Here is a 24,609-nt window from a genome sequence, read left to right as displayed (position 1 = left end):
GCTGGCATACATGCCGAATGATTGGCTTGTACTAGGTACATAGGTAGAACAAGTCAGAAACACGTCCTGGTATGTTATCTCATATATTTGGGCTAGCAGCATGACCTATGCACAGTGAATAACTTCACTGGTCCCTGAGAAGGATAGAGCTGGGCACAACATGCTTTCCAAATGTTTTATTATGTACCCTCCCCATGTCCTGTTAAAATGAAAACCTCAAATAGTCTTGTATTTCTTTTTAAAGTTGCCTATGTTTTATTTTTATATAATTTATTTGTTGCTCAACCTAACATTATTTTTCAGCTTCAAAAAAAACACACTCATGCTGTGAGTCTCTGACTCTGAGTTGTTTACAGTAGGACAAAATGTTAGGTTGAGAAAGCACACTGACGATTTAGGTCTCAGAAATTAAAAAAAATATAGTATAAAATAGATTGGTAAAAAATAATTATCAAGCATGTGTATATCAATGACAGCTCCCACCTAAAGTGAAATATCTTAATGTATCTGTCAGCACAGTAGGACTACACTGTTCCATATGTCAAAATTGCCTTGTTTTATTTTGAGCAGCCTGTTAATATTTGTATATACTGTCTATATTTTTTCTTTAAATACCTATGTCATATCATAAATAACAAAAGTAGACCAAACAAATTGAAAAGTATTTCATTTCCTGAATAAAGAAAACTTTTGGTAATTCATAACCAAAAGAATGTAAAAACCAGTATTCTTCTTCTGCTTTAAGAGACACACATAAGAAGCAGAAGAATCCCTTTTCCCAGTTATATCATGATATTTTTATGCTTCCCAGAATTCTTTCCCACTGGACAGTTACTTGAACCTTTGATATTGTAGGAAACCACATGGCTGGGATGCATTCAATGCAGTACGATGTGACTATAAATCTTCATTGCTTCGGTGCTCTCCTGTTCCCTCACTTCTTTCTCACAAAGTTAAACAGAAAAGCAAGTACAAGATACCAGGCAGACCTGGGGCTTGTCTCTGCACCCCTGCCTTTGTATCCAGATAACTGTTGGCTTGGGATGTATGTATCCTGCTAGCTGAGGCTCTTCACAACAATAGAAAGCTATAATCTTAAGATAAAGGGTCTTTAAATGCCTGAGTTAAGAAATCAATGCCAAGGAATCGTTACTCACCCGTCATTCCCCCTATTGCTCAAGCCTGGCAAAACCATCCAGGGCTAAAACTCCATTGAACTGTAAGGAATAAAATCAAATGGAATGTTGTCTCTTTAAGAATTTACTTTGGTGCCTAAAGCATCAAAGTGGGAACTTCTCCAACATACCATTCTCAAGGTGCCCGACAGGCAACACAGAATAGATCAAGTTTTATGAACTTAAAAGGATTGTCGTAAAGCCAAGTTTGGTGTATTATATGGTTCGAAATGTTATAACTTGAAATATATAGAAAGATAATTGCAGTGAATGATTTGAGCTAACAACTCATTGGCCAATAAAATCTTATTGGCCCCTATATGGGACCCTTCGGAGAGTCTACCTGATCAATATCTGGTCCATCTTATTTGTAGCCAAATCATGTAAAGATGAAAAGATCCACTAACGTGATAAGTTGGGCCGCAAACAGGAGAAGTTTATGAAAGGTTTATGCTCCCTTTAAAAATGCCATTTGATGTTTCCTTCCGAACTTCTGCTTTTTTTTGACAAGTTAAATGCAAGTTCTCTGTCACTTCTATGTGAATTTTAGGCTATCTGACTGCTGTACAGTTATGTGTAAGTTCCATGGTGCAGGCACCATTGAAGTGGTCGATTATGGCACAGGTTTTACTTTTACAAGAGTTGTGGGACCGTTTTCTTATTTGTTGTTATTGCAAGACCTCTCTGACTGATTGACACTACATTTTCCCACAATTGCAAAGCAGTTGTGCAGTATGAGCAGACTGAAAAAGCCCATGTGTAGCTTTTCTTTTCCTTTCATTTCACATTCAGAATAAATTACATTCATAACTACACCCCCCGGCTGCAGTATATTTTGCTTGTAAAGGTTGGTCCTAGTTATTTTATGATTTATTTTGAGCAAATTATTTTCAGAACTGTATGGGCTAATCCAAATATCAACTGATAAAGAGAAAACTGGTAGACTAGAGGGGGTGTTTCTGCATGTTGCTTTTGTATGTGGAGATGTAAAGGGCAGGAAGTTATTTTAATCTTTGCCTAAGCGTACACAATGTCTAGAACCAACACTGTCTGCTGCAGCCATGGCCCCCACTCACTTACACAGGATATCCCAACTGAGTGACTAGTCATCACACCGAAGGCCTGTAAATGCCTCAATTCTCAAAAAGTACAGTTCATTGTGTTCCTCTATCCCACCCTTACTAATTTATATGTTTCGGCTCTCACAATAGGGGTGTGCTTTTAATCTTAATACTGCATTCCAGCAAACCATTAGCAGAGATTACATACTGTAATGCATATAAAATACAGGGCTGATAACTACATATAAAAGGCTGGTGCTGTTGATGACCAAACAGATTTTCAAACCTTCCCAGTCATTATACTTAAAGAGAACAACATTGTGGCAATTTAGATGAAGGCAAAAGTAACCTCTCATAATCCTTTATCATCTCCACCGGTAGTTCTTTAACAGCTAGGGAACCAAAGGGGGTCACTATTCATTAATAAGCATGAACTCACTTTTCAATTTTTTTATTCTGAAGCAGAAGATTCTACTTCTCCCCTATATAAATGTATGGAAATACTTTTGGCAGCAAATTATCACTAACTCTCTTTGGAAATATGGGAAGTACCTAAACATGTCACTGTAGTATGTTGTAAATATGTTGGTTGTGATTGTATTATCCTATGTGGAGTGGTTTTGGGGACATTGGTGCCATGCTTTAAGCTAATTTAAACTGAGGCTAATGGCACTTTGGGGCCTTTTTTGCAGCATTCTATAGGTGGATTCCCAAAATGACAGTCTACACAGACTTGGGCTCTTTCACTGGAGCGCAAATGCTCTGTGTGCCATGAGCAGTATACACCTTATTTATTGATATGTCTCTAACCTGTAACCACCAATCTACATTTAGTGCACAACCAACAATTTCAAATGAATTACACTGCTAATTCTCCTGCAACTGTAACAAGCATCCTTGTAAAAGTTGTCTAAATATCATACAGCACCACATTAGCAGCGTTATCTAGTTAAGGGTTGCATTTAGTGAAACAAATACCTGCTATACTCTTGCATTCATATACACAGACCCCATAAAAATAATGATATCATACCCAAAAGTCTACAGAGCTCAGGGTCATGACCATGGTGCAACCTTGCAGATATAAAATAGATTCATTGTATTTACACATTAATCTATTTTTAGTGAAACAAATACCTGCTATACTCTTATAGTCATGGCACAGACTGATATCATACCCAAAAGTCTATGGAGCGCACGGTCATGACCATGGTGCAACCTTACAGATATAAAATAGATTGATTGTATTTGCACATCAATACAATGCAAGCATTTTCCTTCTTTCATGTTAATGCCTTTTAACATTTTAATCTAGAAAAAAAGAGAAGAGTAGAAGTCTGTTTCATTGTGTTTGCTGGAAACAGAAATTCATCTGGCATGGCATAGGTCACGAAATTAGCAATTAAAAATTTCAAGAAGGAGTAAAAGTATTTTGGTCCTCCTTAAAATAATAAGCGACATTGTGCTTATTTAGCATGCAGCTGTATGTCCTCGTGGCTTATTCCATACCCTCAGGAAATGGGCATGGGAAATCAGTTGAAAGATACGGCATAGCTTTGTCCAGGCCCCCAGTCTAATGGATCTGCACAGTCTCCACATGTATTTCTGGACAAGTGGACCTTTGTTTTCTTTTTACTGCTGTGACTTCTGAGCTTAAACTTGTGGTGCCACAGACCTGTGCATCTGTCCATATTTCCAGGACACCAAAAGCACCAGTCACTGGGAGATTATTAAGACAAACAACTCAATGACCTTGTCAGCTCTGGACATGCCCGCGCGGCACCAGAGATCAGAGTATGAAACAACACTATTTCTTTATGAAAAATCCAATTCTTAAAGGGAGATAAATACTATAATGTTGTCTGTCTCTGGCATAACATGATATTCTCTGTCCTTCAGATATTTGTATGTGTCCAGTTTACTGCTTTGATTTGAAATATTCTTATTTAATGGAAGCATTTTAAGCGCCCAGTTTATAGACTATTTAGGGTGGGTGGCTGTATGCTTGATTACGGGGGTGATCCCCGAAACGCTATAAGTAAATTTAAAGCAAGGGTATCACCCTGCCAGTATTACCCGTGTGCCAGTGAATCTTTTGCTGTAACCAAATGCTGCTCCACAAGGATGGACTGAACCCAAGAACTCTGTCAACCACTTGGTTAGTTGATATTTTCCAGGCCAGTTTTTTCCTGCCTAGTAGGAATTTTTGCGAAGAAAATGTGTGTCCCAACCCTACTGAAATATAGAGCACTTACAATAAAACTGCATGGCGTTATGGAACATTGCACAGATGTTGCAATTCATAAAAACTATGCATACATATGATATATGTATTTAGGATGTGTCCTTAAAAAGCATTAGAGCTAAATGAAATCTGAATTAAAAGTGGATGCCTTTTCTATTCCCAATATACGATGACTCACTAGATCTTTACTGTTTCCCTAGCAAAATATTGAACCTACAATATTAAATGAAACTGTCATGGTGGTAGTTACCATCAAGGATGTAAAACGATCCTTTCTTTATTTTATTTCTTATATTTTTTCCAAATGTCTGTGTTTTATGCCTCATCATTTGTGCCAATTTCCCTTCCAAACATTTTCAGTATTTTTTCTCCCTAGGTATTGCTATGACTTGTCAAAATCACAACTACCCAGTGTGTATCTGTGAATCGAATTAAAGGCACCAAAAAAACTAAAGAGGAGCTGTTGTTCATGTGCAAATAAATACTTACTTAAGGATACACGGTACAAGGCATCCAACGGATTCAACAATCCATGGGCCAAATGCATGGATACTGTATAATTATGTTGGGGGGATCCATCATTTGAGACAGATTTGATCTGTGATCTGATCTGTTGAAACTGACCCCAAGCTGATATACATGGTAAAACTGTAAAAACTGTGCAACCAAATCTGGTTATGCATGGCCAGCTTTAGTCTTTACAATCTTCTTTGGGAGAAAACTCAATTAATTCTTAGGAAGAGAGTTGAAGAGTTACTGTCATCCTTTATTATGAAAATGCTACTCTGCCTCAATAGAACTGAGACAGGGGCTTGGAGTCATTGCTGTCACTTGGAGATCTTTGGCATTGTAAGGATCAATTATGCAGAATAATGTTGTCACAAGACAGCACAGACAGGTCAGCTTAAATGCTGCCTTCACTATGTGACACCCTAGTGTGGCTGTGTCAGAATACCAATTGTCTGAAAAATACTGGCAACTACTAAACACATGGTATTAGTTCATTGCACTCTGCAGTTGGCAATTTAAGCATCACAAGTATATAAACTTCGTATTCACATTGATAAAACTGGATTCTATCTCAAGATAAAATATGGGGGGGGAAGTATTTTTCAAGTTAACTCATTGGGCTGGCAATCCATAGCCTGGAGGAAATCACTCTGACTGCTGACTGGAATACAAATGCAAATTGCCTCTACTAATTACACCCCACCACCACTACCTTCATAGCATATAATGACCATTTACAATCCTAAAGTGTTGATTGTTTACACGGCACTAATGCAAAATAGATCTTGCCATTCTCATATGAAAGGACCTATTGTACTATTAAATCATTTATATGCAAACATTTGCATGCCTTGTACTGTACACTTGGATTGAAGATAGGTCCTTTACTTTCTAAAAATCAGCAAAAAAGATTAATGTATTGAACATGTAACATTTTAGCCGCTTCCATCCAACTGTCCCAGTCAGCTTTGCATTATGATCAATAACAGGTAGCCTGGTCAGGTTCAGGGATTTTCTGCCACTCTTTAGAAAACCCTGCCTGTGCCATATCTAAAAAATATATAGCTCTCAAACTTCACAAATGTCTAAGAAAAAAATCTTTATTACAAACATATTATAATCATAATGACCCATAACTACAGCTTATAGTTAGTATAGTAAAGGCTATAGTTATGGGGTTATTGTGGATTTTAATATCTTTGTAATAAAGATTTTTTTCTAAAATGTTTGTGATGTGCAAGAACTGTATATTTTTGGGATGTGATTGGTACCTATTTTGGTCACTGGAATAACTAATTGCATATACATAGTTATATATTTTTTTATAAAAAAGGTCAGTATATCAAAAAAATTTATTGTAATATGATACAGTGAAACATTGGAAAGCGGAGCTGACCGGCACTCAAACGAATCCACAGGACCAGAGATGTTCAGTTAAAAAATTATTTTATTGATAGAAAAGTTAAAAATATAGCTGTATCTCCATCCACCCTACGCGTTTCACCAGGCCCGGACTGGCAATCTGTGGGTTCTGGCAAATGCCAGAGGGGCTGCTATAAGGTCCCATAGAAAGTCAGTATTTAGTGGGCTGGTAGGGGCCATTTGGGCCTGTTTGTGGGCTGATTGGGCCTCTGTGTATCTGAAATGCCAGGGCCTATTTTAATTCTCAGTCCGGATCTGCGTTTCACACCCCTCAGGGTGCTTAGTCAAGGGCTTAGTCAATAGAGCCCATGACTAAGCACCCTGAGGGGTGCGAAATGCGTAGGGTGGATGGAGATACAGCTATATTTTTAACTTTTCTATCAATAAAATAATTTGTTAACTGAACATCTCTGGTCCTGTGGATCCGTTTGAGTGCTGGTCAGCTCCACTTTCCAATGTTTTGCTGTACCGCTCCCTAAAGCTGGGGGTCTGGGGCTGGGCACCCGGACCACTTTTAATATTTGGTGAGTGACTATATATCTAATTCTGGAGCACCTTGTCCTTTTTTTTAATCATTTGAATATGATACAGTGATCAATGTCAGATGTTGACCTTTTTTGTGGTCAGCTTTGCTGTCTAAACCTATGGACCCATGGGTATAATGATTTGGCATTGAACTCTGGTGTTGCTATATGAAGGGATACTAAACACATATTTAACTCTTTGGCCAATGTCACACACCTGTATCTAAAAAAGTACTTTACAGTATTACTACACAGAGCTGGATCTAAACAACCAGAATGCCAGCACCATTTAGGCTGCGTTTCTTGCTAGGTCTCTGATCCAAGCCACAATAGTTGAAATGCAGCACAGCAGATTAAAGAGCTGTAAGTGCTGTGTAATGTTCCAGAATTATATGAATAATAATTATTATACTTAATATTATATTGATATTTACATAATATTATATAATATTAATATAATATTATATCAATATACTGTATTAATTAATTTATTTATATTATATGAATACAGCATAATATTACCGGTCCATCAATTTACATCTAAAATTACAACAGAACAAGTAAAACATCAAAATATACATCAAAATGAACAAAGTTTTTGTTTGTTTTGTGGAGTGGGTTGCATTATTGCTAAAAGTATCTCTTGGATTCATGGTTTTACTTGCAGGCCATGGAGATAAAGAATGTTTATACAGTGATATATATAAGGGTTGGGGCAGACGAGCAGATTCGGGAAGATTTAGTCGCCTGGCGACTAAACGCCTCTTCTGTGTGGCGACAATCTCCCCGAACTGCCTTCCGTCCGCTCGAATGAAGAATCGTCTGCGCTAATACACTAGCGGCACTTTGATTTCCAAAGTCGCCCGAAGTTTCCTTGTGAGGCAACTTCGGGCGACTTCGACCCCTGTCAGTTTTATTAATGAGTGTAAATGCTGTGTGTGTGGGGGGATTCTGAGGGGTAAAATTTCACATGTGACACACTTCTGCCTTTTCAACAAACACTACACTTTAACACATATCTGTGAACTGCTGGCAGCAGCACTTGGGCAGACAAACTGTCACAGGCCCAATGGGCTAAAGGTCTCTTGCAAGTCTATACTGTATTTATATGTACAGGCTACATCAATTTGCAGTACAATCAAGGGGTCATGGGGATTTCATAAACAAACAAGGTCGAGTATGTTAAGACTTTGAAATAATATGCTTACCACTTGCCGTTCTTAAGGAATGAACTACTCCTATGTCTGTTCAGCTCTCTAGTGAAATTCTGCATGTCAGTGTACTCTCAGCACTTGCCTGCAAAGCCTGCAAAGCCCAATGTTTGATGGAGGGTGCTAGAAGTTAAAAGATGGTTAAAAGTTTAGCCATCCATAGCAAAGATGGCACAGAGAACCCGGTAGTCTCCAATTCACCCCTTAGTTCAAGGGTGCCCACAATTTACTGAGGTAGGGTCTGAAGTAAGTTATGGCTACATTGCCATAGAATACATCACTCCATGGAAATATATCAGAGAGTGCTGCATTTAAATGACAACAAAAGGTTAAAACACTACAGGTGCCAATATCTTGGGCACCCCCCAGTGAAGCAAAAAGTTATAATTCACATATATAGCATCATCTTTTTGCATATCCATAATATGAGTAACATGTCACATGCATTTAAGGTCACCCTTTGCCTCCAGGCATACTATTCCTGCAATGTTGTAGTAAAATAAATGCTTTAGTGATAACAATGGATTTTTAAAGAAATGCATATGAAAGAATGTCAATAGATGTTGCTTTCAAAGGCGTTGGATTAAAAACAGGTGTTAATTGATAGTAAAGTAAATAGCTCACTGATTTAACTTTTACAATAACTCTACTTATGCCTGTACTCAATTAGCACTGGGAATAAAAATGACTCTCCAGGTAGCACAGTAGGTGAAAAAAGTAAGTAGGCGCAAATCAACACAGAACAGCAGTCAAAGAGCTAGGTGCAGACAGAGAAGTTCTAAAAAGATCTGCCCTAAAGTAAATCTAATTTGCATAATGCCAAACTGTCCCTTTATTCATGAGAAAGTACCATTTTGTACTCTCTCTGTAATTTTATTTATCCAAAATGCAAAGTAGGAACTGCTCATGATGACCTATGTATTGTATTTTACATACTGTAAGTCTGCTCTATAATTATTTAAGCAATATTATTTTTCCTCAGATACATTCCTTATGCAGTAGGTTGGGTATATACTGTATGACTGTGCAATGTTTCATAGGATGGGCTGAGTAATAAGCAAACTGCATTGGCATCAACCCTCTTAAGAGGTGCATTATTAGAAGTGAATGGGTAACAAACAAGCACAACACATTTTTCTAATCCTCTCCCTTGCACAAAACCAGGGCAGAGACAATGCCTTGTACCTACACAGTATAAACTGATATCAATTACAAACCCTACCCTTAACAGTCTGGCATAAAAGAATTTTTAGATTATAGTCTATAGTCCACTGACCCTTAATCAGTGAACTACAACATGGGCCTATTAATATGGATAATATATTTATATTAACATTATCAGACTTTCCATTAACCTATTTACTTACAAACAAATAATATGGCTATGCAATGGTAATAGCTATGCTGTGTTGTACTGCATGAATTATTTATTACCAGGTAGAGGTCAGGTAACAATCAATTATATTGTTTACAAAGAGTCAATATTTGTATTAGAGCTTTAGAAATATACACCACTATAAAAACAATGTGGGTTTACTTGCTCCGGAGAACTCATATATTTGTTTGCTACCATGCATTATAATGGTTCTGGCGGCACAGTGTGGATGGGAATTATAGGGCTTCAGATAGTTTTGCTTGACGGAAAGGAATAGGGAGTGATGGCACAGCAGGGAGACTGACTTTATTTCTCCCTTGGTCATCTTGTGACCTTTGGCTAGCTACTTTATCCCCAGAAGCTCAGGCACTAAAACTTGTTGTAATCTCTTTATAGTGTGAAGCCTGCGGGACACATGGATAACACATGTCTGAGCAATTGGCACACACAGAGGTACAGATACTCCCTATGGGCACAGAAGTTATCTGAATGGAGAGTTTTTTTTGTCTTTTGTTTGCTTATTGTTTAAAATCAGTCATATAGTAACATCTGTAAGAAACCCTGTGTATTATTTGTGCAAACATTTTGGAAGCTACTACGAGGTTCTCACCCAAAACCAAGATTATGAGGCTTGGGTTTAGCTGGCAAACATCTAATTAAAAAAAACACAAGGCCTATGTGTAAGTCACAGACCAGGTCAAACCACTACCTATTTGGTCAGCTGCTTTCTCATTATATCTGTTTTGAGCTACCACAGGTTTCTATATTTCCCTATTTGTGTGTCAGCCCGGACTGGCAATCTGTGGGTTCTGGCAAATGCCAGAGGGGCTGCTATGAGGTCCCATAGAAAGTCACCATTTAGTGGGCTGGTGGGGGCTGTTTGGGCCTCTATGTGGGCTGATTGGGCCTCTGTGTCTCTGTGTACCTGAAATGCCAGGGACTATTTTAATTCTCTGTCCGGACCTGCGTGTGTGTAACTATACAGTAAGCAGACTCTGTGACTACTGGTGTGCCCACAAAGTATAGCGACACTGAATAATGGCTTCAGTATTTTAGATTGTAAGCTCTATTGAACAGGGCCCTCTTTACCTCATGTATCGGTTAATATTTTTAGTTTATATATTTGATGCATAAACCCATAGACTGCTGCGGAATATGTTGGAGCCAGGGGCATAACTACAGAGGATGCAGACCCTGCGGCTGCAGGGGGGCCCAGGAGATATAGGCGGCCCCATGAGATGCAAATAATGAGCAATTTGAACATCTATTGGTAAAACAGGACAACTTCTGGATATGATTGAGGCCCTAAAATTAATTTTCTGTGGTGCCCAGTAACATCTGGTGACGTCACTGGTTGAAGCTTTATAAACATGTATTAATAATATGTGTTTATACAAATTATCTTATTCCCACACTTTACAAAGACCCTTAAATGATTTGCTGTGTGATTCAGTAAGGTCTAGTCCCATGAATAGGCCAAAGTCTTATAAACATATATTAAAAGAGCCCTAAAATGTTTTGCTGAGGGAACCAGTAGTTTCTTATCACAGAAATGGGCCTGTTTTATTTACATACTGTAAGAGAGCCCCAAAATGATTTGCTGAGGGAACCAGTAACTCCAAGGCACACAACTGTGTCTATATCTTAGTCACTCACTTTCGGAGCGCCCTAAAATGATTTGCTTAGGGAACCAGTAACTCCAAGGCACAGATTTGTGTCTATGTCTTAGTCACACACATTTGGAGGGCCCTAAAATGATTTGCTTAGGGAACCAGTAACTCCTAAGAACAGAACTGAGTCTATCTCTTAGTCGCACACTTTAGAAGGGCCCTAAAATTATTTGCTGAGGGACCCAGTAACTTCTAGTTAAAATCTGGGCCAAAGTCTTATAGACATACATTAAAAGAGCCCTAAAATGTTTTGCTGAGGGAACCCGTAGTTTCTTATCACAGAAATGGGCCTGTTTTATTTACATACTGTAAGAGAACCCCAAAATGATTTGCTGAGGGAACCAGTAACTCCAAGGCACAGATATGTGTCTATGTCTTAAGGTGGCCATACACTGAGAGATCCGCTCGTTTGGCGATGTCGCCAAACGAGTGGATCTCTCCCCAATATGCCCACCTTGAGGTGGGCAATATCGGGCTGATCCGATCGTGGGCCCTAGGGCCCAATGATCGGATCCTAACGAATAGTAATGGGCGGTCGAATCGCAGGACCGCATCAACGAATAGATGCGGCCGCGATCCGACGGGATTTTTCGTCCCATCCGATCGAGATCTGCTTGATCGGTGAAGCCCGTCGGGGGGCCCCATACACGGGCCAATAAGCTGCCGACACGGTCTGTCTGCAGCTTTTATCGGCCCGTGTATGGCAACCTTTAGTCACACACTTTCGGAGGGCCCTAAAATGATTTGCTTAGGGAACCAATAAATCCTAAGAACAGAACTGTTTCTATGTCTTAGTCACACACTTCAGAAGGGCTGTTTGGGCCTCTGTGTACCTGAAATACCAGGGCCTATTTTAATTCAGTTGGGACCTGATGTGTTTTAAGGAAACTAGAAGCTATGATTGAACACAGTAATATATAGGCTCGAATTTAGACAGGCGGACACCAAACAAGCCATTTATGACACATGATACTAAAGGGCAGCGCAAGGCAAATGTATAAGGTGCTAGAGGGCGCACTCTGTCCGTCCTCTCCACACACATACACGCTACGCAAGCCCATGTGAAAAGCCAAAAAATAACAACAAAAGTGTCTACAGAAGGCTGCTGTAACCACGCCCACTTCGAGATTACAGTTTGAAGAGGGCGTGCTTACACTTTTGGCTCGTAGAATGTGGGCGGAGCTTGACTAGTAGGAGATTTTAAAAGCGTGCCGGGCGCCTAGAGAAGTCAGGCTTCAAGAGGATCGCGGAGGAGAGCGGTGTGTGTGAGCGCGCGTTAGAGAAGTTCATGTTGGACAGTGTCCGTGTGTGTATAAAGCTTAGCCTGTGGGCACGTAGTTCATATAGAGGAGGAGAGAAGGTAGCGCTGTAAGCAAGATGCTGAAGAACTGGGGGAAGAAGCTGCTGCTGTCTATAGTGGGTGCAACTCTCACCTGCCTGCTGGTGCTCGTGGTGGATCAGCAGAGTCGGCACATGCTGGAGACACAGAGTGACCATGAGCCCGGGTCCGCCGCCGCTGTCCATTTACGGGCAGATTTGGACCCCGCCAACCCCGGGGATGGGGGAGACCCCGCTAACAGCGCCCAGGATTCCGGCACCTTCTCGGCTTATTTCAACAAGCTCACCAGGGTGAGGAGAGACGTGGAGCAGGTGGCGGCCCCATCCAAAGATTCCGCGGCTCCCGAGGAAGACATCACCGCCAACGATGTGTTTATAGCCGTGAAGACCACCAAGAAATTCCACCGCTCCCGAATGGACCTGCTCATGGACACGTGGATCTCCAGAAACAAGGAGCAAGTGAGTATATGGGGGGGACGGGCACGTGACCTGTGAAACTTCACACCTGCGCCCCATTAGCGCCTACTGATAACTATGTGGCCATTTGCCCGACACACGCCTCTGCCAATTTCATTCGCACTTCTAGGTGACACTTGGGAGTTCGTCTAGTGTTGTTACAGGCATTTGCCTCCCTGGGTTCCCTCCAGCCTTTAATTCACCTCCAATTGCCATGAAGCAAAGTGTTCTCTTGCAGCCCCTTATAGTAAGGGAGGTGTTACTGTGGCACTTGCAGTCCTTAGTCTAGAAGGCATCACATCATGGGGCAGACAAAGGTTGCACAGGGTACGAGGGGTCGCAGTTGCTGATAGACCCCCGTTTCACCTGTCTTTCCCACTATAGTCTGGATTTGGTTTGTGGGGGTAATAACTTACTTTATAGCCATATTTAAGGTTGAATTGAATAGTAAATGTCCCATATCTTATTAGAGAGTAAGCTTTTAGGATCAGCAAGGAATTTGTGCCGCTGCTCCTTACAGTGTCGGACTGGCCCACCAGGATACCAGGAAAATTTGCGGTGGGCCGAGGTGACAGTGGGCCCTTTTGCTCACCCAACTCTTTGCCTTGTAGGCCTTTACAACAGCAATTGCCCTATTTCTATATAAGAATAAAGTGAAGAAATGAAGGTGGATACTGATGATAATATTTGAGGAAAAGTGATTAAAAGAATAAAGAAAGTGAACCACAAAAGAAGGAAAAAATAGTTTGGAGAGTGGGCCTGTGGCCAATGGCTTTCTGGTGGGCCCAAGGCATCCCAGTCCAACACTGGCTCCTTATTTTTTGGTTACCCACTCCCTCCCTCTGCTCTACAGCCAGGACTGTGGCTTGGAAATAAATGGCATTTGTTACCCATTTTCCCTTTTGTATCTGATTTACAATGGAAGCAGAGTTATCTCCCCCCCTTTCTTTCATTCTGTACGGGGTGTTTGTTCCAAACCTTAGGAGGGGAGGGGCATGAAAATCTCATTTGTGTTGGCAGACGCGACCAGTCAGCTGAGACTCGGTGCTGAGCACCCGCTCCCCCTGAGATCTCGCAGCATGGATGGGAACAGAAGTCCTGATATTCCTCTTAATTCTCTCTGGGCTCTTCTGAAGCCGTAACCTTGCTCTCCCATCTGGTGGGGAGTTTTAGAAAATGAAATAGCCTAACCTCTCTCTGCTTATACACAGATTGGGGTCACAGTAGCTTCTGTCATCTTGATGGGCCGTTTTAAATGAATGTGCTTGTGTAGGCTGGCCAGCCGTCTGTTTCAGTTCTTTTCCTTGGGGCCCCTGAATATAAGACGTTCTGTGTGAGGCGTTTCAGCACCATTTGGTTTTTGATGTTGCTGAGGCACAAACTGATAACTACCGAAGCAGTATGTCAATGTGCTGCTGCAATGCATTCTATGCTGTGCTGCACAGGAAGTTACAGTGCTCGAAGCTTCCATTGTGAAACTGTTCTATTTCAAACCACACAGACAGCAGAGAGGCCTTTGCAGAGTTCAAAGACGGCTAAATCTTTATTATACCTACCCCTGCTTACTCCAGCATTTTGAGCTTTTATGTCGCTTTCTTTTTAAGAGAAAATTTGCATTGAAGAGAAGGGTTGCAAGGATACATTTCCAGGCCTTATAGAGTGACATTCCTGGGAATGGATCAGAGCACTTTCATCTTTAGTTTCTTATTGTTTTCTTTGGTTTTTCCAGGCAGTTTGAGTTCCCTGGGACCAAGTCCCTGCTCTCATGCTCTCCCCATGTGCTTGTTAACAATGCCCCTTTTCTCCCAGCTTAGAGAAAGGCTTTGCCCCCTCTTCCAGCGAGGCTCTTTTCATGGGAACACTTTTAACCAAGCTACCCCTGTGGTAGTGTCCAGATCGTGTTGCCTAGAGATACAGGGCATGGAAAAAAGCACTTTAGGAGGGGGCTACTCAACATGGATGATGGCTCTTTGGGGTTTTATGACAGGCTGACGGCTCTTGTAGGGGAGTTGAAGGACAACTTTGAGTTTGAGTGGGATCTGATGTTGGCAAAAAGTTTACACCAAATAGAATGAGAATCTGGCAGCCTTGTATCTAGGGTTGCCACCTTTTCTGGAAAAAAATACCTGCCTTCCAGTATAGCCATAATTTTACCGGTCAGGGCGGTAAAATACTGGCCAGGTGGCAACCCTACATGTATCCACCCTTCCAATGCAGTTGGCATAGTCTCCATTGCTCCTTTTACATGGATAATCCTATCTTGTGTTTGGATAATCCTATCTTGTGTTTTAGAATCCATAATTTATGTTTATCTGCAGCTTTCCTTCCCCAAAACTATCAGTGCCAAAGTGTCATGTTTGCAGAATTGTTACTCTAAGCAGCTTTTTCTCATACCCCAACAATGTATTTGTTACAAATGGCTACAGTTTAAGACAATGACTGTTTAGGGATGAGGACTTTGAAGTGAATCCCCTTTCTGCAGGAATTGCTGTTGTAGCTGAAGCGTTTTAGTTGCTGATGGCAATCACCCGGTGTGTTTTGTCAACAGATCTTTCAAAACTGATGGTTTGCCAAATCTATGGGGCACAAGTGGAAAATCCAGTTTTCTTCCATTTTCTCCCCTGGGCAGTAAACAACCACTGTTTAACCCAAAACAAAGCCTTAACTCACGCACACGCGAGCACAAACCTCTCCCAGCTGTGCCATGGGCATTCTGTAATAGAGCTGGCATTCTTTCTTGGAGTAGTCAGTGTGCAGTCTGTTGGGTGAATGGCAATAAAAATTTGTAGCAAGTTGAATCTTTTCCCGCTAGACAGACGCGCAATGTGTTACAGGTCACTTGGTTTCGGCTGCTATTGACTGTCAGTGATAGTCATGTTTTATCTGGTTCAGCCATCCAAAATACAAAGTAGCTTGTAAATAGTTTGTAAAATAAGAGACAAAGGCCTCTTTTAAAAATACAATAGATGTGTCTTATCAGGCAGTGATAATGTTACATTGGCCTATTGTCCGAGATCTTAAGATGGCCACAGACGCAAAGATCCTATTGTACGAATCAACATACTGACTTCCCCATCTCCTGACCTGCCACTAACCATTCCGATCAAATAAAGTACAAAAGAACAGATCAGCCGATGTTCTGCCCCTGACAGCAATCGTACGAAAGTTATGTCTGACCAAAGCTGGTGACAGTCTCCCTCTGAAAATCTTGCGATCGACAATACATGCAGAGATATTACCCGCAGCCGACAGAAATCTTTTAACCTGTCAGATTCACCAAACGACCGATCTCTGCCGGACGAAAAATGTCCGGACTTTCCACACACGGTCCGAAAATCGTAAGAATCCTTGATTCGTACGATCAGATCTTTGCGTCTATGGCCAACTTTAGATGGCTATTTTGGTCACACAATAGAAGCCACAAGATGAAAGGCATAGACCACCACAGCTGATGGGATATTCTGGGCTAATCCCATGCACCAGACGTGCTTGTCTGAACTGTCTCATTTGTATGCAATTGGGTTCAGGAGATTAATATGCCTAGAGTATGTTTTAGGTCATCGGGTCTTTGTGGGCTTTTTGTAGCACATCAAAGGGATTGTGAAGTGAAAAGCCTAAGCTCTTCAAGGGTTTTTTCCTTAAAGGGATACCGTCATGGAAAAACATGTTTTTTCCAAAACACTTCAATTAGTAGTTGAAATCTGACATGGGGCTAGTCATTTTGTCAGTTTCCCAGCTGCCCCAGTCATGTGACTTGTGCCTCCACTTTAGGATGGAATTACTTTCTGGCAGGCTGTTATTTCTCCTAAATGTAACTGAATCAGTCCCAGTGGGACTTGGACATGCTACTTGCATAGACAAGGGTGTCTGACATCCTACATATGTTCCACAGACACATAGCTGTGCAGAGAAACTGATTAATTCACCAGTGACCCTAGTGCAGAGCCCCGCTGCTGCAGCACAAGGAAAGATGCCAGTACTTGTCCTCAGGTGTAACGGCTTGGGGAGGTGTGTTCATTCTGACTTGCTCCTGACATGCTGCTCTGTGTATACATAAACACTACTGTGTAAGTGAGAGTTCTTCTGAGTGTTTATAGTATAAACACTGGTGTGTGCACGTGCTCCTTTGGAATCTGGTGTGAGCTGGATCTGCCTTCCTTATAGAACCAGTGTACACCTGTGTGCTTATCAGTTATGTACTGTCCATTTTATAACCTATTGTAAAACCCAACTTGAACCCAGGTAGCTGTCGGTATTTTTATTTGTATTCCACTCCTTGAGGGCAAAGCACTGTACAGCAAAACAAACAATAAATTAGTAGTAACAAACCAGGGGTCACTGCGATAATAAGTAACAATAAGTGCATTATTAGAAATACAATTCACATAAAAGTAAAATATACTAAAAATACAGATTGTGCTCAGTGTCAAGGAGACTAAAAGATGCCCCCATGTAATAGATCTCTTGGCACACCTGGAGATTCAGGGAGATTTAGTCGCCCGCTGCCCGACAATGCACTCACGGCAATTTGATTTCCGAAGTCGCGAGGAAACTTCAGATTACTTCCGAAAACGAATTGCCACAAGTGCCATTCCAGCAGGTGGATGACCTGGGGAAGCAGTTCGGGGAGATTAGTTGCCCCAAAGAAGAGTCGATTACTTGCCGGGCGATTAAATCTCCCCAAATCAGGTGTGCCCTTACCCTAAATAAACCTCTACCGTAGCTGATAAGGAGGACTGGTAGTTGTAGTTCTGCAACAGCTTGCTAATTATATCCTTGATTTAAGTCAATCAGTTGCTAGTAGCCTAGCTTCATCTGTTTTTTACTTTTTTGGAACTGTTTTAGATAAACTGGGTGGGGAGGCATCTATGGATAAGTTGTACCCAAAGTTCAAACTGTTAGCTGCTTGTCTTGTTTTTTTTGGGAGTGATAGTGTTTTGGGTACACTAGAGAGCTGAATTTCCCCTTAACCCCTCCCTTCTGTTATACAGGTTTAAGATTTTTTAAATGCAATTCAAGCTGGTATCATCCAGCTAAACCTGTCTGCTGTCACCCAGCGGGAAATTCAAATTTTAAAACAGACCTGCCTGTCCAACACACCTTGTGATTGCACCAGAATGCTCATAAATGATTGCAAAGAAACTGTCAGCTATTTAACATGGAACTGGGTTAGAGGTGTTTGTACCAGTTCATTTGCCACGATTGTTCTGAGCCTTTGTTAGAATTGAACTCAGCCCTATTGTAGCACAGGGCCTATTGTCCTTTATGGACCACAGAGATCTCTTGAGGGTTTTTTTTGTAGGTCTACACCCACTACAATGGTGGGCCCTATTGTTACTGAAGGAACTGGCATCCTGTCTTTCTTTTAAAACGACTGGTGCCTAAAACAATAGGGCTTCCTCTGTCTTGGGCCCCATCCTGAAAAAAGGGGACATTTTCTTCTGCAACTCCAAAGTGAAGTTTCTATTAAAATGAAACTTAGAATTTTGCAAGCGGAAGACAAAAAAGCAGAAGCATAATATTGTAACACATACTCCTTATTGAGTCACATCTCCGTTTAAAGGCATAGTGCCATAAAAATCACAAAGGCTTTTCATTGAGCCTCAGGGATATACCAAGAGAAGATTATGCTTGTTCCATGGATGTTTGGGTTGTGCTACCTAATTGTTTAACACACACCCACCAACTCACCTTGACGGTCGCCTTGCTCTTATGACAACATTACATTTGCAATGGCATTGACTATCATCCGCCTTTTATTGCCATTGTAAATATAGAAAGGAATTTATATACCAGAGCCTTCTGTATATTGCAGAAGGTCACACAGGGCGTTTCGGGGAGATTTAGTCGCCTGACGACTTATCGCCTCGTCTTGCCGGCGACCAATCTCCCCAAATGCCTTCTCTCACTCTTGCGCTGGCTAAATGAAAAAATCGCTGGCTCTAAGCACACACAGCGATTCGTTTTCTGAAGTCACCCGGGCGACTTTGGAAAACCAATCGCCGACGTGTGCTTAGCGCCGGCGATTTTTCATTTTAGCCAGCGCATGAGTGAGGGAAGACGTTCGGGGAACGCCCAGTGTGACCGTACCCTTAAGTGGCTCCTTTTGTCTGACTGTTTATATTTTAACCCAGCACTCCTGTGCAATTGTGCAGTATTTTAAAACAGATATCTTGGTTACTATTTGCTGGGGAGTTGGGATTTCACAAAAGTGCTCAATATAGGGGGCCCCCTATGCTCAAATAACATGACCCTGCTATTTGCAGTTGAACAAAAAACTAAAATATTTTAAGGGGAATCGGAAAAAGGTTAATTGGATTTCCTGACTCCTCAAGTGATGGGCTTGGCAGGAAGAGCTGTGAGGCTGCAAGCCTGTAGATCTTAGATATCTTCCAAGAGGTGGCACTTGGCATTCTATACCGACTGTCTCTTCCTCGCATGGAGTACAGAGCAGGCAGGCTGCTGCAAGCTTCCGGAGTTTCCTTCCATTGGAGGGAGGGCATGCTGCTCTCTTCCTGTACATTCATAAGAGATGGAGGGGGCTAAGTGTGACTTCTTGAATATACAGAAATCATCCCATTGTCTCCTTATTCTTTTGGTGGGGGGCTGTGTTCTGGCTATGGGACGGGTCACAAACAAGGCAGCTTTAATCTATTTTTAGTGGCAAGGAGTCTCCTAGTGAGATGTAAGGCATCTGGAAACAATGGGTTTGTAGAAATATCTTTTTACTTTTCATGTATATTATATTCCCGTTGTCGGGGTGAATCTTTCTATAATATCCAATCTTCTGTAATCCTAACATATATCCATTTCCGTGCTAAAACGAGGCAACTGGAGAATTATTTGAAATGTGAAGTGGCAGAAAAGACATATATGCAACTGTGTGTAGCTGTATAACTTGTTTAAGTGTATGAACTTGGCTCACTTAGAGGAACCAGTGTCTGAGGCCTAGTCTTTTATGTCTTAATCCCCATTGACGTTCGGTGTAAAATTCTCTGCATTCTGCACTTGTTCAATCGGCCTGTCACTATGTTAAAAGTCCTTTCTGCAAATATTCTTCCGTCCTTTTGGCTTTTCCCCTTTCATGTTTGTGGGTTCAGAGTGAAAGAAGCTAAAGATACGCACATCAATCATCCATCTTCTTCCCCCTCTGTTCACGGATCTTAACCAGGCCAGCTGTATGTTAATAAGGTGGACGTGTTTCAGATTTACTCTTCCTGGCTGAGTAAAGTTAGGCAGCATAATCCAGGCTATTGTTAGGAGCTGGGCCCCCTTCCATCTCTTTGTCTCAACCTCATCCTTCTTGTCTGTTAGAAAAAGCTCCCTGCTGCCAGTATGAATGATGGCTGACAGTCGGCCTTCAGCTGGGCCCAGATTCCAGGGTATCGCCCCGCCTCCTGTCTTTTTTTTTTTTTTCTTTGCACCCCTTTTTTTTCCAAACTCACTTTGTTTGTGACTCTTTCCACCCAAACCAGACTGCAGCTGGCAGGACATCTTTTTTTTTCTTAAACTTTTCTTTTACTCTGATTGATGGATTTTTTTTTTTTTTTGTATCATGTGTTCAAATCCTATCGACATTTCCCCAACAAAAAGAACAAACACAAGAGTGAGAACCACAGACACAGCCAGCGTCGGCTCGGCATTAGCTATATAAATAAGGGAGTGCTGCCAGGCAGGTGGAGGATATAAAGGGGAGGGTGGAGTGCGTCCAGGTAATGCTGTTTTCCGACAGAGCTATAGGGTTACATAAGTGTCATGGTGGGTTGGCTAGAGCTGGACGTAGAACTGAGCTGGCAGATAGATGTAAGGCTGATCCAGCCCACACCCTGATCTTAGGCAGGTTGAATAAAGCCAGTCTCGTGCCATGGATACGCCACAGCTGCTGCTGCACTCTTGGCTAGATAAATGTCTGCAAGTGAGGAGAACTAAATATTAAACCCACAAACCGTTTCTTCATGCTGTCCATAACATGACTTCCATTGACTTTGGTGTGGACACCTCTGCTCGGTGTCTTACCTGTCACTTCTTTACTTTAGTTCTTTCCCGTTCCTGTTCTCTCTTCCATCGTTTAATCGTGCCTAGTGCACAGAATTGAGGAGCTGCAAATTTCGGTTCAGAAGCAAGTGCTGGGGGTCTATACCCTTGGCTCCGTTTTGCAATTTACATTAAAATTAGCACAATGGACCATAGCATTTTACTGTATAATGCAGATTAGGCAGTGTTTTAAACAAATAATCTAGGTTATGCCACCCCACCCCAGCACACTTTTCTGCTTTTATCTTAACACAGTCATTATTTACCAGCCAAATTAAGGTTTTTTTTTTAACTAACACAGCTGTCACACTCAAAGCACCCAAACAAAAGGAGTTGGTTGCAAATTACATGCCCCCACCCACCAAAACTCAGCCATCTGCTTTTCTGCATCATATTTAAATAGTACCAGGTGTATTCCCAGGCCGCAGAATACTAATGTTCCTTTTTCCCTTATTGTGTCTTTCAGACTTTCATCTTCACTGATGGGGAAGACGAAGAGCTTCAGAAAAAGACAGGTGAGTCTCTCAGCCTTTACAAGGAGAAATCCCTTGCTCTTTTAGGACACCGTGATGCAATCACTTCTCCTTTCATTTGTAACTTTATTTCTTGCTGAAGGGGAAGTTTAGTTTTGGGTGGATGAGGGTGGGACACCAGCAGAGGGTGGGTTTTATACTAAAGTAGCATGTGTGTATTTTTTTTTCCCCCATTGAGACTGGGGTCATGACCCCTACTCTTCTCATGTAAATGATTCGCATTCAGACCCCCCCTAAACAGTGTCTATTGAGAGGAGGCAGCCAGTAACAGGTGGCCTGTTCTAGGAATGTCCTCTTTCAATAGGACAGAATTTTGGAAAAAAGCCCGAGAACTGTAGGGGGAAGGGTGTGGTTTAGTAATTAACTAGTTCCAGAGCTTGGTGCTTGTACTTCTGGATGCCCCTGCTAGACTGTTAGAGGTGTTCCATCTGCTGTCCCCAATGTGTTTTATTGCATCCTCAAATATGAACCTCAGCATCTGCACTGACTGTTAAGCCTGTAAATGACAGATCTAAAGCATTATTTTCTGATTCTTTTATAGGCAATGTCATTAGTACAAACTGCTCAGCTGCTCACAGTCGCCAAGCCCTTTCCTGCAAGATGGCAGTGGAATATGACAAGTTCATAGAGTCTGACAAGAAGTAAGTATCTGTAGACAAGAGATTGTACCCAGAACTAGACTTGCCCAGAACCAGCTATATGAAACGTTTTGCTTTGCAAAAATAACCGCATTCATGGGCTCCCAGCATTGCATTAGTTCTCTGATGCTGGAGCTGCGGATGTTAAATCGGGTTATATGTGATGTTTGCTGATGCATTGTTCCTGAGCCTCTGTTTAATCTGGTTCCCTGCTGTTTGGTTTCAGGTGGTTCTGCCATGTGGATGATGATAACTATGTAAATGTCCGGACGCTAGTGAAACTGCTTTCTCGTTACTCCCACACCAATGATATTTACATTGGGAAACCCAGCTTAGACCGGCCAATCCAAGCTACAGAGCGCATCAGTGAGAGCAATATGGTAAGAACAGCAGCTGCTATCATAGAGTGGGGTTGGGGGCGATGTGCCCAAGTATTTCCAGTGCAGTAAGCACCATAATATGAGACAAGAAGCTTATGTTATGTTTTCTTTGCAGCGTCCTGTCAACTTTTGGTTTGCTACTGGAGGAGCCGGCTTCTGTATTAGCCGAGGGTTGGCCCTTAAAATGAGTCCATGGGCAAGGTGAGTTTTTAATCTTCTTCCTAAAGCAATGTGTAAGGAGTATGCATTAGCCAGTGCATTACATTAAGCCTTTAACCGTTCCTAATTGGATGTTACATTTTGTCTCTACAGTGGAGGACATTTCATGAATACAGCAGAAAAGATCAGGCTCCCCGATGACTGCACCATTGGTTATATCATTGAGTCTGTGCTGGGAGTGAAACTTATTCGCAGTAACCTCTTCCATTCGCATCTGGAGAATCTGCATCAAGTTCCCCAGAGTGAGATCCACAATCAGGTGAGACTAATGTTATAGAATTTAAGAATTTATCGACTCCAGCATTAAAAGAGCATTCTAAGCTAGTATAAATGAAAAAGTCCCCTTATCATGGTTCCATCATGTTTTTGTATAAACAGAACGATATTGTACTAATCATTTCCTACTCCGAAACAAATGTCTGAATGTGTCGAGTCTGCATTTTTTTAGTCTTGCATGACATGAAGGTGCTTGTGTAAACAACAATGCAAAACAATTTATTTGGTGCCCTTTGTTCTAGGTGACCTTAAGTTATGGGATGTTTGAAAACAAGAGGAACGCCATTTTGATGAAGGGTGCCTTTTCTGCAGAGGAAGATCCTTCACGGTAAGAAACACATTTTACTACATGCTTTATAGCTTCCATGTATCATACTGCAGTATCTTTTGCATCCTTCATAGGCCCTTGTAATGCACATTTTCAGTGTCCTACCTGCCCTAAAAAAAGTGAAACCCTAGATAGCAACCGTAAGACTTTTCAGGAATGCAAAAAGCAACCTAACATTTATTTTTTTATGTAGGTTCCGGTCTGTCCACTGCCTACTATACCCAGATACTCCCTGGTGTCCGTGGAAAGCTGCTTACTAGAAGACCTCAAATCTTCTGCAAACTCGTCCCAAGTTTTCCCTGGTATCCAAAGGGCTTGTGGGACCTGTACGTTGTCCTGTGCTGTGAAAATTGCTTGTATTTTAATTCTGTGCTTATCGCACAGTGTTATGTTCTATTAGGCTGCTGTGCGGCCGCTTCTTGCTGTCTCTGCCCGAGGAGACTGAAAGCTTATTCCTGTGGAGCTACGATGCCACCTCTCAAAAAAGAGCCGTGGAAGAACTTACAGAAAGAGACTTGATACTGATGGCTGCTCTCTACGCATTGTGGTTCGGCCATTACCTATGGACTTGCTTTGCAGTGTCTGCAATTCTTATAGAATGTAAACGGAAGACCTGCTATTTGCTTTTGCCCATCAATACCCTGTAAAATGGGTATTTGCCATGTCTCTCCAGTCCATTGTATATAGTACAGAGATTTATCCTTCACACAGATTTCCAATCGGCCACATATTTTACATAGAAGGGATTAGTGTTTTTTTTTTTAATAGATGAGCAGATTATTAATGGATGTTATCCTCAAAAAAAAAAAAAATAGCCCTTTATGCCAGGGAAACTCTTTTTTTGCTGCACTGCTCTCTGATCCCAACTATGGAAAATAAGATCAGGCATTTAAAATTAGGAAGTTTAGTTAATTTTGCCTGTTAGTCTACAGCTCTATGCAGTTTTACAGAGTGTACCAATGCACTTCCACCTGTCAAACACCACATGAGGATAATGGCCTGCACTGTTTGGATGTTGAACTAAAATTCCCATAATCTCTTGACTACTGTTGGTTAGTAGAAGAAATGCATATTTTTGCACTGTGACTGTATGACAGCACACTTCTGCTCCCAGAGCTTTGTACTTCTGCGTTGATGTTATAACTGAAGTCCTATCTTTTTCACTGAAATATTTTTCCTAGCCCTTGTCCCCTGTTTTATCTATCAGACTCCGA

At 41.5% G+C, this 24,609-nt stretch overlaps 1 protein-coding gene across 1 annotated transcript; it reads left to right on the top strand.

Moving 5' to 3' along the window:
- Nucleotides 1-12,423: 12,423 nt before the first annotated feature.
- lfng.S (LFNG O-fucosylpeptide 3-beta-N-acetylglucosaminyltransferase S homeolog) lies at nt 12,424-23,811 on the top strand (the record flags this gene model as incomplete). The annotated part of the gene is given in 8 exon segments (NM_001088002.1): nt 12,424-12,990; nt 21,488-21,536; nt 22,096-22,195; nt 22,419-22,572; nt 22,688-22,773; nt 22,885-23,050; nt 23,310-23,395; nt 23,589-23,811. Coding segments are annotated over 8 exon segments (1,128 nt in total). The 3' UTR covers nt 23,656-23,811.
- Between the last annotated feature and the right edge of the window lie 798 nt (nt 23,812-24,609).

The sequence above is a fragment of the Xenopus laevis genome, chromosome 9_10S, assembly GCF_017654675.1.
Source record: "Xenopus laevis strain J_2021 chromosome 9_10S, Xenopus_laevis_v10.1, whole genome shotgun sequence".
NCBI lineage: Eukaryota > Metazoa > Chordata > Amphibia > Anura > Pipidae > Xenopus > Xenopus laevis.
This window is presented reverse-complemented; position numbering and strand designations above follow the sequence as displayed.